The sequence below is a fragment of the Diadema setosum genome, chromosome 9 (assembly GCF_964275005.1).
Source record: "Diadema setosum chromosome 9, eeDiaSeto1, whole genome shotgun sequence".
NCBI classification, from domain to species: Eukaryota; Metazoa; Echinodermata; class Echinoidea; order Diadematoida; family Diadematidae; genus Diadema; species Diadema setosum.
Window position 1 is genome coordinate 17,460,862 of NC_092693.1, and position 18,524 is coordinate 17,479,385.

General features: G+C 37.8%; 1 protein-coding gene across 1 annotated transcript in view; it reads left to right on the forward strand.

Moving 5' to 3' along the window:
* Window positions 1-18,524, forward strand: part of LOC140232905 (uncharacterized) — a 167,174-nt gene that overhangs the window by 26,277 nt on the left and 122,373 nt on the right. The window contains exon 4 of the mRNA XM_072313016.1: window positions 12,997-13,064. Coding sequence (XP_072169117.1) covers window positions 12,997-13,064 — 68 coding nt within the window. The remainder of the gene's footprint in view (window positions 1-12,996; window positions 13,065-18,524) is intronic.

Consider the following 18,524-nt stretch of genomic DNA (forward strand, 5'->3'; position numbering starts at 1 on the left):
TTTTACAGGTTAGAGGTCAAGGTGTAGTGTGCAATGTGTTCAAATGTGTGCACTGTAGGTACAATGTATGAGAGCTGGCCACATTTGCACCCTTGATTATATCCATTGGGTCATCAATGTGAGGATATGTTTACCCATTTGGACAGCACATTGATAACGAAGTGTACAATTGTGTACTCTGTAAAGCATGTATGTTCACTGACAGAAAATGTTGCGTGGATAGTACAATGTGTATGGAGAAAGATACAATGAAGATGGCTTCTCTTTGAATGCATATCTCCCCCTATTTCTGCCATTCTATCTCTCTTCCTCTCCGTGTGTAATATTCAGGGCAGTGTTGCCAATTTATAGCCGTAAGATTTTTTGTGAATTGGCAATGCATTCGAAGGAAGTGCTTGCCTAATTTCTTGAAGGGTGGATCAGCTATTGTCTCCCACCCATGGGCGCTAAGAATGTAAACAGTCGTCTGCACGGCAAATTTTTGTTTCCACTGGGGACAGGATGGCTGCTCAATGCCAAGCTCCCCACCCCTTTTCTGTAGGCCTACATGACCATCTCCGTACCGTGGAGAGAGAGAGACGATTCTTACCTGAGCACATTGTACATGAGGGAAACTTAGTCAACGTTGGTTGACTCCTTTGTAGCTCTTCATTGTGCGGTGTATCCCTTTATCCTCTATAAATGTGAACTTTTATGTAGGGGCTATTGTCCCCTCTGGCAAGCACTTTATTGATTTGTTGAGCTGGTGCTATAGTCTCTTTCAAGCCACTTCAGTTCATAAACATTATCGACAGCAATGTGTGCACAGTGGCATACAAAATCCTAACAGAAATATTGAGATTTAGGAATGTCTCTGACTTTATAAAGAGTCACCTGGTTATTTCAGAGAGGTTTTTTTTTTTTTTCTTTCTTTCTTTTTTAAAGTGTTAAAGCAGAAGCAAATACTCATTGTTACCTGTCTTCAATAACAATTGTACAATGAGACTGGCAGGAGGTAGGGTTTTATGATCACAATGGATGTTCAGGTCCATTTTAGCACATACTTAACATGCAGCAACACTTGTGGCTCAAAATTATTCATTAACCCTTGAAAGGAGACCAGACCAGAAAGGACAACAGATGAAAAAAAGAAAGAAAGAAAGAAAGAAAAGGAAATAGAAAAGAGCAAAATGCTATTGCTGCCACGAACTCATTTTGTGTGTGTGCGCTAGGTGCATGCAATGAATTTGCTTTTTAGCATGTTTGGAATCATTCATAACACATTGTGCTTATTGTACTGTGGTGTTCAGTCAGTTCTAAGTTGAACCCATCATTATTACATTTACACCTGCAAGGTAATGCCTGTAAACCTAGATGTACAAATATGTCTGGTAGGGTTTAGAAGAGGAGACTATCAATGTTGCTATGCATATTTGCTCATGTAGGAGAGAAGGAGAGAGGAAGAGGGAAAAGGAAAGAGATGGGGAGAGAGGGAGAGAGAGAGAGATGAGCTGATACATCCCCCTTTTCATGATATGGAATGTTGGAATCAATAAAGTGCTCAGGCATATCAGGGGTAAAGTCAACTAGCCTGCAGGGATAGACCTCAATTAGGCAATCCAAATAATAACCGCAATGCCAGAGTTCGCATTCGATGACTAGACTTTGATGAGGTTTTGTACCTTGAAATTCAATGTCAATCTCTTTGTTACTACACATAGACTCTTGTACAAAGTTTTTGCATTTCTGTGGTGTAGAAAATTTGACTTTTGGTTGGTTATCATAAATTGTTAAGGTTTGTGGTTTGAGACTAGTACAGTGTAACTGTTTACCCACAGCAATATTTTAGCTGTGCAAATCAATTTGTGCTTCACCTTGTTCTGGTTGTTTTTAGAATAGAAGGGCATGGGCAGGATATCCATTGAGTGGGAAGTGTTAACTGCCATTATTTAGGTCATTATTGTTGCTGATGGAGTCAAATGTATACATGTATATATATATCTAAAAGAACACAATTAAACACAGAGGTTAATACTATCAAGAGACGACAAAAGGCCAACATTTTATGAGAATTATTTGAGTCATTGCATGTATACAGTTGTACAATGACTGCTCCTACACAGTATTTCTTTCTCTTTTTTTTTCACATTATTATTTTTTTCCCAGCATTGAATTGTGTATAATAGCATGAGGTATTTAGAGCATGATATTGGATTTTGTTTGGATGGTGATAAAGATGATATGCCAATGTAACATTCATTCAATATGGCTTGGTTATATTATGGGTACCATATAAAGAGTTCCCTTCTTACTATATTATATTAGGGGCACATTTTGAACAAATGTTGTCAAGCTCCATTCTGTGTGAGTTTTTCTTTTCTTTTTTTTAACCCATATGACATACAAATGATCTCAGTTGAATCCACAGTCTTACAAAATCATTCCCACTTTTGCAAAAGTGACAGCAGTGAAATACAAAGTTTACAAAGTGATAATTTTTGATGAAATTGTTATGCACATGGACATATTTCAATAATTGATCACAGAACTGTCTTAGAATTGAAAGGTCTATGGCTACGTAGAATTATTGGCAATGCAGCGAAGATGAAACTTTTTATAATGTGTACGGTATTCCACCAGAAGGCAAAGAAAGTTAAAATATCGATCATTGAGCCTGCTATTTCATTGCTGTGGTCAGATTTTGTTGGCAACATTTTTTGGTGATGTAAGTCTTGAAATATTTCCACTTTAGATTTACGTGTACTCAAAAGGACCTGAAAATATCCAATATGAAACAGTCCTGTCGGAATTTGAGAATGTGTGTGATAATGAACTTGCAGCACTGCAATTAACAAGATATTCATCTAACATTTTTTTTTTTTTTTTTTTTTTTTTAGCATGGTAGATATGTTTGTGTGTGTTCATGAAAGAAGATCATGTCTTAATCTGTGAGCAAGGCTTAAAAGATTCAAGAGTGATCACATATTTCCTGTGCCCTCTTTGTTGAACATTTTCAGCAAATTAATTTCATCAACATTTCACATATCATTTGTCCTTCTTTCTTGCTGTTGTCACTGTTGTACAGTTCTCTCTTCCTATTAAAAAGAAGAAAATGAAGAGATTAAATAAAAGGGCAAAGGAAAAATAGAAAAAAGATAACATAAAGAAATGAATATAATGTGATGATGATGATTGACATGTGCATTGAAAAAACTCGAATGCCTTTCATGAGCACTCATAATGTGTCATGCAAAATGTTGATGATTGGAACAGGTTTTTTTTTTTCTCTGTTGTGTCAAATCAGGCACTCATGATATATGAGTTTTGAGGAAAGGTATGTGAATATCTTCCGCCATCATATTGCCTCTGTGATATTGATGCATGTATTTGTGCTTAATTGAGGTATCAGAATATCACAATTCACTGTCTTGCATATTAACACTAGAGGGTGCACTTTGCTTTGAATCCCTGAGTAGAATGGAATGGTGAGGGGGGCCGCAGCGATCTGGGGGCGTGTAAGGACAAGAGACTTACATTCTAACCAGCCACGAGCGAGCGCCAGGCAGGACCCGTGTCATTAAACTCTGCTCCTTCAGCGGAAGGATGTAGATGATTTCCTTTAATGACCCGTTAAAAGCGTGCGATGCGATTCAACACCGTGCAGAAAACTCGGCTCAGTCCTTTGATGTCATTCCCCCATTTTTCTCTTCCATCACTTTCCATTTTTCGCTTTCCTCGTCACCTACAGATGGCGATATATCACATAAACTCACTCATGGCAACCAGAAGAGATTTAGAATGAAAAACCTCAGGAAGATTATTTGTGGAAAAAGACATCAGAAAAGAGATGCATCAATTCATTATGATGCTCAGTTTTTTCATTTGATTAGTGATTGTCAATTTGATATTTTCTTTTTCTTCGTATGGTAAAATTTACAGTGATTCGCATGTGATTTATTCTCATGTTTATAGCACATGTCAGTATTACAGATATAAATCGATGTATAAACGTCAATATTTAATCGAACAAAACAAGTTGAAGATTGCAAGGAAAACAATGCACACCTGTAAGCAGTGAGTGTATTTGATGATAAATAAGATATTTGTTGCCCTAATTTTTTATTTTTTATTTTTTGGATGCCCAATCTCAAAGATTTATTGTCGTTTGCTATACAATGTAGGTGACCAATTCTGGAGTATATTTGAGGCATTATTATTGATGAATATGCAGTATACTGCGTAAGAGAGTTTATAGCTGCAGTGAAACAACATTGTATGTACAGTATTGTACATGTATGCATGTATTGTATGTACTGTACAATGTATTGTGTATGGATCATAATGTAAACATGTATCTATCTACAATGTATGTCTGCGTATTCTTTTGAGATAAAAGTAGATAACACTTATCACTTTTAATCTTTCATGAAGAATAGATACTGTATATATCTGGAAAAAAAAGATTTAGAAATGACACATTGAAACATCTGCCATAAGGACTTTATACCACAAATCAAGGGTATTCTCCTATCCATTACAGGGCCATTGCGCATCAAATTGAGGATTGAATTGTGGCATTAATCAACTGGATGACATCTCCAGACCTACCATCTTGAGATGTAGTTCAATTGGTTTGCCAGCTCTTACTAGTCTCAGTTTCCAGACTCAGCTGTTCAAGTTCATTCAGTCATGCAGTCATGCTTGTCTATTTAGATGTGAAAAAAATGTGATAACTATGTGAAAAACTCTCCTATGTTTGCACAGTGAGTGCCTTGCCAAAAAGTGTATTATTCTGCCAACAGGTAAAAATGCAGGGTGTAAGCGACCATTTTTTTTTTTTTTTTTCAGATGATTCTCTCCAGCTAGTGTATTGACAGTCTCATACTTTGGTTAAATCAGGGAGGTGAGAGGACCTCTCACCTCGCTGGTTAAATGCAGATGACCTACTTTTCATGCCTCTATGCTGTGCCATTGCATATCCTACAGGGCTCATTATTAGCAGTGGCCCAGTGGTCTGGGACCACTAGAATTAGACATTGGGCTACCAGATTTTGAAAATGATTACAGCTGTGTCTTTTATTGCCCCGATTGGACAACAAAGATTTAGAGTGGATTGTTATGTTTGTTTAATTGCAGGCCACTTCACTTCTTTTTTTGGCCACCAAAATTTCAGATTTCAAGATTTTAATGACCCCTCGGGGCAACTAGAGGAAAAACATTAGTGCCCAGCTCTGTCCTGTAACCTACAAGTTATTCTCTGCTTATTGGGGTATTACAGGCAAGAATATTTGTACATTAGATTTATCTTTCTTTTACAGGTATGTCTTTTTTGATAAAGGAGTTTAAGGAGTTTGTGCTTTTTGCCCCATTTCGACTAGAAGTTCAGACACTACATGTACAATGTAGAAACATGTAGGCAGACATATAGGCCTATAACACATGATTATAACTTCACTGTTAGCAAACCATGTCTGAAATCGAAGAATAGGTACACATATTTGACTGGTATCAAACTCAAGGTGTCATACCATTGATGTCAGTAGGACAGTAGGACTGTAGAAAATATTGCCACAGCTTTGCAGAAAAAAAAAGGGAAAAAATGGAGGGAGAATCAAAAGCAGAACAAAACAAGAAACATGCCGCAGAAGAAACCTAAGCTAAGGAAACTCAAAGTCAAGTTGTGTGATTGTTTGTTTGCTGTTGTTAATGTTATTATGGTTTTTGCTTTGTTATTGTTTATGTGTGTGTGTAGGGGGGGGGGGGGAGGTGTGGTACCAGAGAGTGGCTACATCATTTGAGCAATTACCATAGGTATGTTAAAGGCTGACAAGTCCTCAGAACTGTGTGCAATAAAGGGCTGAAAGGAAACACTTTGTATATATTGATGCTGCTTCTCACATTTGAAGACATTTTTTGATATCCACATTAATTCAACCTTTGGTCTTGCTGTGCATGTGTATGATCATAAAGATGGCTCTTATTTCAGGCCTTGCTTGATTCATGAATGTCAAATAGTTGTGCAATTACTCAGTAACATTGTATCAATTTACTCTTAGTTGATGAGTTGTTCATCTACATAGAAAAATTACTGGTGACAACTGTAGTGGGCCAAGCCCAATAATGTCAAAGGTTCTTGAACTGTACACATTGGGATATGAGTATCACTATATGGGTTTGTAGCATAATTATGATAGTTACCCAGAAATGTATAATATTGTGTCACATATCAATTGGTTGCAGTGCCTATTTTTTTTTTTTTTATGTGAAAATTTGATTTCCCAATTGAGCGTACATATTATTTGACCATATGTGATTAAACAACATCTATTCTTTTATTGACCTTGCCAGTCCAGGATTTGTAGTACGGAGGTTGTTAGCATTTTGTTGCTTCTAATTAAAGCAAGTTCCCAAGTATGAATGAATGATGCCATGTAGTGATATGGCTGGCATAGGTGATGGGAGTTTGTTTGCATGGTTGACCTGTAGGCATCTCCTCTGAGCTCTTTAGGTGATGTAAAACTGAATGCAAATGAATTAGACTTGGACAAGTAATTTATGATTAATGCCAAAAGGTCATCAGACTTTGCACTCAGCCTGGTATTTAAGCTTGGATGCTACACCTCTCCCATGAACTGTCTTTCATTTAGGGTTTAATATGGAAATACATAGTTCTGCTGGGAAGTAGCAAACCCCTCAGAAATACACCAATAATGCTTGTACAGTTCTTGAAAAGCGTAACTTTCCAAGTCTTTTCAATAGACAATGGAATCTTAACATGGTCCGGCTGTGATGACGCATGTTACACTTTGTCGTTGCCCCATCGCTGGGCGGATGCGTCACAACGTATATTTGGGTGATGCAGAAAGTGGCCTGCATGCCATCAAAGGATCATCGTGGATTCGCACACACACCTCCAGGATACACACAGGGCAAGCTTCTCGGTGCACGCTGGTAGCACAGGCAAGGTGTCCCCTTTCACATTGTATAGATAATCTCGTCATATGATAATACGTGGCACTATGCTGAACTGTGAGGAAACTACCCTATTTATGATTACAGCAAGATGCTACAATTCTCTTAGGATTAATCATAAAGTAGATTTAATACAAATAATGAGAAAATCAGCAAATGACTAACTATCCCAAACAAAGCAATACTAGTTGTCCCTTTTTGTATATTATATTTTTAGTAGTACAGTTGTATGTTGCACAGCTTCAGCAATTTGGGTATCAAGGGGGTAGTTCATGAAACCTTTTGTTGGGTATTTTGTCTGACAAACTGTTATAAGCTACTGAAATCCTTGCATATGATTGGCTGAGAGCTAATTTGTCAGAAAAAATATCTGACAAGATGCTTCATGAAGTGCCATCCAGCTCTTAGTATCTGATCAGTCTCTGTTTTATTATTATTACTATTATTATTATTATTTCTTTTTAGGGGATTGTTTCGTGTGGCTATCTAAGTTTGTTACAATAGATAATCCTCTTGGGCAAATCTTTTAGCCCTTTACTTGTCCAGCATCAAGTTTGGTAGCCCCTGGGAGCAAGAGGCTGCGATGTTGCAGTACCCTGCAAAATTTAATGTGTGTTTTTTTAATTGTCATACAAACATAATTTACTAAACAGCAAGTTAAGAATGATGAAAAGTCAAGTGATGAAATACTTGATGTGATTTCTCATTTTAAAACCAAAGAAGTAGGACTGAAAGAATGTTGACCTCAGGTATTTATTCATTGTGACCCACATTGACTCACTGACATTCAATTATGAAGAAAATTAAAGTAGAATGAGCAGAAATATATATCAATGATTCAGCAGCCGTATTCCCCTATTAAAAGTCAGCTATGGGCAGTCATTGTAAAAGATCTGTACAGCTATGGAGGAACTTGATGTGAATGAGTTCATTTCTTTCGAGAATAATTTTGTGAAGGAAATATACATTTACTGAAGATGTTTGCAGAAGTCAATGGAAGACTCATGAGACATCATGACATCATCCCAGCTAATTTACATATAACATTTGTATTGGATATCACACTTTATTTAGTGTGATATGTGCCATGTCATGCAGGGTATGTCATGCCTGCTGCTTGAAGTTTGGGTTCACCCCAAGGTCAGTGTGTATGATTTTAAAAGTGTAAGACTGTGACATCATTATCTGGAGTGCCAACTGGTGATGAGTTTACTTTGCGATGTGAACAGGGACTGGGATTGATTCCTATGTTATTCTCTGCACTGTCCTCCATCCAACTATCTTTGGAATTCACATTCCTAATGCTGGTCATGCCCCCCCCCCCCCCCCACCACCACCACCACCCCCTCTCCATCCAGAGTGTACAGTTGATGCAGTGAAAGTGCCTAGTCTGGTACATCATACCTTTTCTCTGCTATCCCACTTAATCAATTATGCAGGAGGCCTAACGTGACACATTGTCCACAACATACACAGGATGTTATTTTCTCTTTCAAGCCCAGGTCCTGGGTCTTTGCTCGGTCTTCTCATCCTGATAGAAAATGTTTTTGCTTTTGTTCTCTTTATCACAATTCTGTCTATACAAATGAGAAAGCTGTTGTTCTTCAGGAGCTCACTGTAATACAACTGTTTGAGGGAATGGGATGTTGTGAAAGAATGAATGGAGGAGCCAATTCAGCTAATAAAGTTTTGAATGTACTAGTATGTACTTGACCTCATTTTTTTTTTTTTTTCATTTATGAGAACTATGGGATTCGATAGTCTTGGATTTAGAGAAAATGATACAAGGCCTATATTTGATATGAAGAGGAAGACTAGCAAGCCATTGCTCTCTACTGTGCACCCTAATGCACATGCTCAGTACGGGGGTCGAAACCACAACGCTCACAGCGTGAAATAGGGGCTCATCCTTTCCCTTCTCTTACCCTGTCGGTTCCAACTCTCAGAAAGTTTTTCTGTTGGTAGGGGGTGTAGCAGGGAGGGTGAAACAAAACAGCAACGACAACGGAGAACCGGCTCCCGAATCGCCTCCCGCCCGCCTGAGAAAGAGATTTCTCGACGACGCAATGATTTCGTCACGACAGGATGCAGTGACTTAAGGGGAGTCCGCCGGCCCAGCGAAGCTATCCCCCTGCCAACACAATCGGCATGTCAGTCATTTACTGTGATTTGTGCTACATTGTACATAACTCCTCTCTTCCTCTTTGTACCATCTCTGCCGTACCAGATCAATTTTACCCCCCTCCCCGGTTGTTTTAACGGAGGGAAAGTGGAATATTACCTCCATAGTTTTGTAGATATATTTGCTGGCGGTGAAGGCACCTCGTCTGCCATCGCACTCCCCGTGACTCAGGAAGAATCTGTACTCACCGATTGTCTCGCCCTCGTCTCGTTGGATTATCCGGTGCCGATTAGTTTGAACCTGTGCGTGTGGATACTGGCTGGCCGCGGACCTATCAACACAGTCGCGCTGCGTGTTCCTTGTGGTTCCCTTGTTGCCTATCTGTGTCCTTTTATTGTGGAATATGACTGACTGAAGGAAGGAGAGAGAAAACTAAGGAAAAAAAAATCATGATTGACCATTTCAGAAACGTGAAAGGGAAGGATCTCCCAGGTAGGGTATTTTTTATATGGTTTTGCAGTTCACCAATTTCTTCCAGAGAGTTCTGAAGTGAAATGTCTTTGAATTACTTTCTGAGTATGCGAGCGTACATCATGTATCAAAGTCGATCAGTGTTGTAACCCAGATTTCCAATCTAGCGTAACGATGATCTGCATGCACCCTTGTGTGTGCGTATGGTTTATGCATTCGGTTCCAGTTTCCAATGTATGTAATGTGTTTTGTCAATCTTGAAGTCCACTGTGCATGCCATTTGCAAGGGTAGTGAAATTGATTTGAACGCTGACATTTGATGCAGTTTGCCATTTCCAGGTATGATGTTTATTTGATTTCAAACATCATATTAATACAGAGGGCTGATTTTTTCTTTTCTTTTTTTTTTGGGGGGGGGGGGTGCGTGTGTGTATCCCAAATGAAATACAGTAGAACATTCATCTCCTTGAAGTCAGGTCTTGGTTTTGAAGTAAAGTCAGAATGTACATTTCTGAATTTTCTTTTTTAGTGTCTTTGCGAGTATATATTTAATTTCAATAAACATAAAGTGCATGTTGTAATAAACAGAAGTTGATCTAAAGGTCAATGTAATTATGAATACCCTGCTTGATACATTTCATGACCATGGAGTGGTGGATACCTACAAGTACAATTGTAACTTATACATTTATTATCATTATGTACATTGTCTTTTTTTGATCACATACTTCTATGATATTCAAAGCTTGTGCATTCTCTGAACTATTAAATAGTAGCAAAATCATGTTTGTGTGTGTGTTTGTGTGTGTTGATATCTTTATCAGTATTAATCAGTATTTTGCAAAAAAAAAAAAATATGTAATTACACTTTATGCTAGCAGGTTTGCATGGTTATAACTGTTTGAGTTACTGTGTAACAAACTGAGCATTCCGAACCAACTTTTTTTGTTGTTGTGAAAGTATAGATCTTTATTGCTAATACTAGCTGATGATAAATGTACTTTGACGAATCAAATTAGAATTTTGTCAGGTGTGCATCATACAGGATGTATGATTGAACTTAAAGCAGGTTTCGGGATACTTGAAATACAATATACTGATAAAATTGTTCCATGACGTCTGGGGGCAATCTAGACCAATGTGTGTAAAACTCATGTTTATTTATGCGTTTCTTCCTTATCCAAGTTTTCCTCGCTTCTGCACAATCGCAGGGTGAGGGAGCAAGCAAAATGTCATTCTACAACTTGTATGCAACGCTGGAGATAAAAAGAATTGAGGTCAAAAGTCACTGTTGAGATGTGTGATATGGCATGCAAAGTTTTTCTATAAAGCATGAATGTTTGAATGCCTTTTTTTTTTTAAAGACCAGCCCACACCCCTGTTGATGTCGCAGAAGAAGTGCTCGTAACTGGAGATATTGGTGAAAGTTCCTTTACGAGCATACACTTCACTCTCTACCACCCAGTAGATACATTATATGTACACTGTATGTCTGCATGATTTCCAACCATGTGTACTTTCCATGCTTTTTTACAGCCAAGTTTGGCGTGCCTGTGCAAATTTTCCAAAAACTGAAAGAATTAGGGAGATGCATAAATTATGCATTATTGCAAAAGTAAAGAATATACACTGTATATAACGCATTTCTTCCTCCACAGCCCATATGACATGAAATGAAATAAGTTCTATTAAGATAAAGAACACATGGCAGTTGCATCAGCTGTGGTAGTGTTTAGACATTCTGGAAGCTCAGTGACTAGTGTAATGGCATATATTTTGGTTGTGAGATATAACTGCAATGTCTATAATTTGTATAGTGAAACCAGGTAGCTAGCTCTCAGTTTTAAGTTACTCTACAACAGACAGGTCTATATCCCAAAGACTGCACCCCATCCCACCCCACCACAAGATGCAGAATTCGGTCTTATCCAAACCCACGGATATGTTAGTTTTACTTGGGGTTCACAAAGAGGAAAAGCCTCACAATTGATTGGATAGTTGGAGATCAGTTGCATATAGTACAAGCTGATGTACATTATATAAAAAAAAAAGAATGACATGAATACCGCAAATGTTGATAGATCAGATTTGTGACACTGCAGATGCATTCTCATGTGCCAGATAGAGAGATAGATAGATAGATAGATAGATAGATAGATAGATAGATAGATAGATAGAAAGATAGAAGACAGACCGATAAATACAGTGTAGATAGAGATACATGTATTAATAGATAGATAGATAGATAGAGAGAGGGGAGAGAAAAGAGGATAGTGCCACCTCAGCCATTTGTACACAGGCCTGTATATGATTTTATGATTCATAACATGTGTGTCATGCAATGTTGTCAGTTTGGTGAGGTGAAAACATGAATATTAGCCAGAAATTGATCGCAAAATTGAATTTCCCTTTGACACAGTTTGAAATCAAATTTGTACAAACAGACTAGACAGCGACTAGATATACAGACACATGACAGAATGCAAACTGGAATGCGTCCAGCATGTTGCAGACCTTTTGAATGAAGTGAATATATCTGTTTCAGTTCCTAATAAGCTTTAATTTGATTTTATCTGGCTCATGATTGATATTGTAGTGATTAAATTCCATCATCGGGAGGGGCTCAAGTTAAATGTGTACAGGCTTTGGTTGTATTTCAACCTTTTAAGGTCAGGGAGATAGAGATGTGCAGTGACTTATACAGGAGCTGATCAGTCAGTTTTTATCATGACATATTTGTGTTAATCATTGACCGTTATATGACAATTTCAATAAAGAATGATTCGGATGGAAGTTTCTTTGCTCTCAAATACCATACAGTGTAGATGTCAGAAAATGTTGTCATTTTTTTTTTTTTGAAATCGTTGTGGCCATTACAGGGTGCTCACTTCATTCATTTGTTTTTCAATTCATGAATTTATATTTTTTTTGGTAATTTCAATTATCCTATTTCTAAAGGAGTTTCTCAAAGTAAGAAGGTAAATGTGTACTTGAGATGCAAGTAAACTCTCTAGAGTACAGTGTAGGTACTGTAAAACGAGGAATGTTCGCGTGCATTTTAATTTCGCAAATTTCGCGAGAGCCAAGATACGCAAAATTAAAATGCCTGCGAAGGCTCTTGTCTACACTATATGCATCGAATGCCACAGGCACTTCGCGAAAATTTCATGCCGTGAAAAAAGCCGTCGGCTCCAATTCGCACAAATTTCATGCCATTAAAAAAAATGTTTTACAGTAATTGCAGGCAACAAAAATATGTTTTTTTTTTCATTAAAAGCTAATTGTCATTCTTGTCTCAGTCTGGATGGCACATATCCTGCCAGACATTTTTTTTTTTTTTTTTTTTTTTTTAATAATGAGAGTAAAGTGTACAAGGAGGACAACAAACTCTGTAATATTTTGTTTGCCGGTGATTCTAAATCAACTTGTCAAATTTCTTGTCTTTTCTACAGAAAAGCTGCTGAGTTCCACAGGAAGGGAGCTTCGCAGGGCACTCTTTTCTCTCAAGCAGCTTTTCCAGGTGAGTTGTACTGCTTATGTTCATCCTGAATTTGTACATTTGCAAGTAGCTTCTACATTTTCATAAATTCATGATCATGACGTGAGGAATAGAAAAGTAAGATCTAATCTATCCTATTGAAACTATTAATCAAGTATATGATATGATCTATTCTGATAGAAAACCAATAGAAACTCTTATGCAAAGTCATTAGCAGATATCAACCAAAAGCTTGTATACAACACTTCCCTACAGAAAATACAACAACAACAAAACCAACATTGATTTGTTGAACATAGTCTTTTAACAAGCATCAAAGAGTGATGGATGGAAATTCCCTTCAAAGAAGGATGTCTTTAGTATCATGTGTCATTCAACTTCAACTTTTTGCTGTAATGTGTGGCTCAGTGTCTCTTTGTTGTGCATGATAAGCTCACACTGAGTCTGGATTTTTATATAGATCCAAGCTTGTCTTCCTGACATGAAAGAGGGCAGTATGAATATCCACATTTCCTGTGTTCATTTCAGGCATCAGCAGGGGGAATAGTTTTGTTTTCTTCGTGCAAAAGCCAGTGGGTGAGAATGGTGCTGAGTGTTCTTTAGATATATGCCATTTTTTTTAGATGTTTGAAAAAAAAGCAAGATATTGTAGAAAGCTAGGAAGGGGAAAATTAGGACTCTTAAGGCCAGTTAGCCGGCTGGGAGCTGCTCCAAAGGGGATAGGAAATTCCTCTAATGCTACACTGCAGCGCTGGATGACATTGGCCCAAATATTGGAAGCGGAGAGGGGAAATGTTGCCGAGGGACATCCAGTACGGCTGCCTTATAAATGACCACTTCTCAGGCAGAGAAATATCTGATCACCATCGGGAGATTACAGACAGATTGACATTGAACTCGGAGCCATAAAAAGGCAAGACTTGGCTCAGTTACTGTGAAGTTAGGAGGTGGTCAGTCTATTTTGGTCTTGGTGGATGCTGGGTGTTGGAAGCTCTGGACGGGGGTCAGGATGGATACATGAAAGATCAAGGGCTCGACCTCGGCTCTGAAAGATGGGTAAAAGTCTTAAAAGGAAATATGATGCTGGTCTGCCTGCACTTGTGCTGGGACCAGATTAAATGCTCTTTGGTAGGGAAAAAAATGGCAGAAGAATGACTGAACAAGTGAATTTGACTACGACAGTCATTGTCAAAAAAGTAAAATCCATTTTTGTCCAAAGCCTTCATGATTATGCTCTCTTTCTCTGTAATTAAAGATGTTGACCACTTTTGTGGTTTATTACTGAGGTCACTTGCCCACACCCAGACATACAAGTGACAATCCTGTTGTGTTATTGCATGTGAACTTGGCTGCCTTTGGCGTCATGTTCTGGTTGGGCCACATGGGTGCTCAGGTGTTTGATTGCTCTCAAAATGGAATTGTTTCCCCCTGGGCGCGGAGAAACCGCTTGGATGAATTCCATCAATGAGAGGAACGAAAACATGACAGGTCAGGCAGAAGATTCTAGCACTGCGGGGAGTTGGACTCCAGCATGTCTGTCGTCGAGAGAGAGATAGAAAAAGAGGCAGTCTACCCAGTATATTGCGGCATGTGTCTCGTCAGAGATATATTCATATTATAAAAATGAAAGGGATGGTTGAGGAAGATTCATGGTTCCAATGATCAGTTTGAATGAATACGCTGCAGGCAGACTGCCAGACAGATAGTCAGACAGCTAACCAGACTGAGTGGGTAGCTCATGTTTAGTGATTGGCTTGACTGGAATTGTTCAACCAAGTATCAAACTCACTGTTTAATAGTGTTCAAAATGATGGGTAAATATATCAGTGAATGAGATTTTATTTTTTTTTTTTAAACAGAGCAATGGCAAAAGAAATTTGTTATGGTTCGTAGTCAAAATACAGTTGAAGACATAGAAGTCTTATTTGTGCATACTCATCTACAAAAACTTTTATAATGTGACTTGGAATAACAAACACATTTCATTATATAATAACTGGGTGTGTTGTGTATTATGACTATGAGAATAACCTTTTCTGAGGAACAGAATAAGACAGATATGTTCTTGGAACTAATGAGCATTAATTTCTCTGTATCTTTTGGCTGATTTGAGGATGATGAGGACTACATGTAATTATAGATATTGAAAATAGTTCTTCACTGCTAATCAGTGACTGATAGAAAGAGCTCAAAATGATTGAGGACCAGTAAGTCTCCTTTTTCACCAGATCATATCATATTGATGTTGATATCATACATCCACACTTCATTGTGTGAAAGTTCACAGTCTGATTGTGAAGTCTCCATGAGTGATTCTGTCTATTTCATGTTTATCCCCTGTAGATGCATGATCGCTCTGGCAGAAATATTTTTTTTCCTGGTTTTGTCATGGTGATGCTCACAACATTACATCAGAAATATACATCAAAATCAGCTGTCGGATGTCGATAGGTTGTTGAACTTCAGTTCAATATGAAATGACAAGGACCATCCGGAAGATATGTCCTTGCTAATGCTGCATGCGTGAATACTGACATTTGCCATTGGATTGGAGACTAAACTGGCTTTCTTTTGCCAGTGAGAAATCTAGATCAGGAATGCAACTGAAAAAAAACAATGCATTCCGAAGTTACTGTAAGCGTTCCGTTCTAGACTTTGGAAGCAGATCAGTGATTGGGTAGATTTGTCGCTGACATACTTTGTAGGTCAGCCTCCCCCCATCGCCAGAGATGGGCATTCTCTGCTGTCGTCTCCCATCAAGCCAGCTGCCATTTCACTCACCGTTTTCAGCCTGCCATATTCAGGCTCAGTATGATCAAACATTTTCGTGTATTTTCATCTGGTTCTAGTCTTCGTGAAATCTTTGAAATCAGTAGTACTGCATCCTCTTGCTGTCTCAACTGTGCCGTAAAACCACAGCTTTCCTGGATCTTCATCTTTATCTCATTGCAGAGTGAATATTTAAAGATGGGATTCATTGTCATAGAAATAAACAATGTATTTACGAAACTAATTTTGTTGCATACATTGTAAAAGTGATTGACCTTTTCTACCAAGAGAACAAACATATCAACATGTTAGTAGTCCTTGCCCTTTTTTTTTTAATCAATAGTAGAGAATAGTATGTGATCTTTAATTCTTCAATTATCAGCCTGTATCTACATTGTAGTCATCACCAATCTTTCATCATCATTGTGTGGACTACTCGCGAATAAAACATTAACTGATTTAAATCGACTTAGGCAGATATCATGAATTGGCAAGTGGCAATGACATAATGGAACAAATTTAAAATATATCCCCATATAGGTATAAGGGTAGTTGAGATTCTTTTTTTTTTTTTCTTCGTAAGACATGATATGATGTACGTCTTACTCCTTTGACAGTGTATCTACGGAGTGTGTACCAATGTATTGAAGTGACCCGGTGCCCTGGGTCAGCAGGAGAGTTATGTAGGCTCCTGTGTTTACTTTTTACTTCAGTATCAATTAAGCATCACATGGCCCACAGCTGACCATCCATAATGAAAGCTTGTTTATGGAACAGACAGATGTTTGAGTGTATTATATGATTGCCAATTTATTTTACATCATCTGTTAGGTTACCTACTTCTTCATGGTAAACCCTTGGAGAACCAGGTTACATGTATAATGAAACCAAAACCCTCAGAGGTTATTCAGTCTGAATGGCTTTCCATGCATGAAAGACAGAGATTATTCAACACACCTTTCCACCTGCAGCCCTCCCCCCCCCCCCCAATTTTCACACATACATAAATTATGCAGCTAGGGATGTACCATAAATGGAATACCTTATGTGCATGCCAATTAATTCCAGTATTTCATAATAAAGTACATATTTATTTAAACATTTGTCATTTGTTCCCATATTCTTTTAAGGGATTTGTCTTTTTATTATTCATTCATTTGAATATCAAATTCACCTTTTTTAAATCTAAGATGTATTCAGTGTTGTTCGCTAATATGCAAATACATAAATACATTTAGCCATTTGCTTATTGTACTAGGCTTCAAATACTCTAAAAGTGGATGTTTTTGCACAACTAATTTTTCGCGCTCGGCTGGGTAAGATGAGTTTCGCATGTTTTTGATTCCACGGAATCAAAACATCAACTACTGGAATCCATGGCAAGCAAAAATATTTGCATGACTTTTATTTTTGCCCTAGTTTCTGGTTGCACAAAAATGCGCGAAAATTTCAACCCGGCGAAAATTTCTACTTTTACAGTAATGTTTGGCATAAAACTACATTTCCCCTTTTGCTGTTGATGCATCCAAATGATGATATGGCTTTATTTACATGTGCTATGTTATCTCATTCAATTATTAATTATACAAATAAAATCAGTCACCTTGAATCTACATTTTGCTATACAAGTACCATTTTTAGGGTTGCAATATAAAAAAATACCTAAATAGAGCATTTAAAAAAAATCATCTCTTTGGTGTAGTCCTTTGAAGACTGATATGTTGACTGAATAAGCAGGACTGAGTGGGTTTATATTTGTATCATTGATGAAATACTTGCAACATTTCAGCTCTTGCCATGAAATGCTCAGAAGTGTTTCAAATTTGAAATGTCATATTTCAAATTTCAAATTAATAAAGATATTGGTAAGGGATATCAACCAGCTCTTTAAAGTCTAAACGGATGAGGAGGGGAGCCACTTGTGATGAAAACTATGTAATGAGATGACACCATGGGAGACGGAGTTATGTCACCAGGAGCTGGCATCTGCATCATCCTCATCTCAACCCACTCCTGGCTGCACTTGACACTCCCTCGCTCCTGGTGCCAACCAAGTTTCTTAGAAATCTAGGTCCTATTGGCCTTGGCTCTACCAGGGGGGAATCAGTGTTCAGATAGTCTTCCTCAAGGTGTTTTTATTTTTTGTTAACATTTCCCAGGAGTTGGGGATTAAGGGGCACTTCTAGCAATGCTCACCGAATTTGATTAGCCTGTGAAGTGACAGTTACAAAGTCTTGGTGAAGATATTTCAGGAAAACCTGAAACTTTCATAGACAGATATAATCATTACTGTTCTCCGAAAGGATATGTTATCAAAGTATTGTTATCTAGAAGGACGACCACATCTTTAGACTAGGATCTATGATGATAGGTAGATATACTGTATCATTGAACTGTTCTCTGAAAGGGTATACATTATCATACTGTTGTTCTCCAACAGGAAAACCACATCTCTAGTCTGTTATTCATAAAAACGTACGTGTATAGCTGGAACGCGCATACATCAGTACCGGCGCTTATGGAGCAGAACTTAACACATGGAGCTCAAGTGCCAAATTGTTATAGAGATACAACCTGTACATCTGTACATGTACGATCTGTTTTATCAAAATATGTATACTTTCAGGGGCTATAACAGGTGAATTATAGCTGTTGGTTTTTTTTTTTTTTTTTTTTTTTTTTTTTTTTGCTGTACACAAATTTGATTTCCAG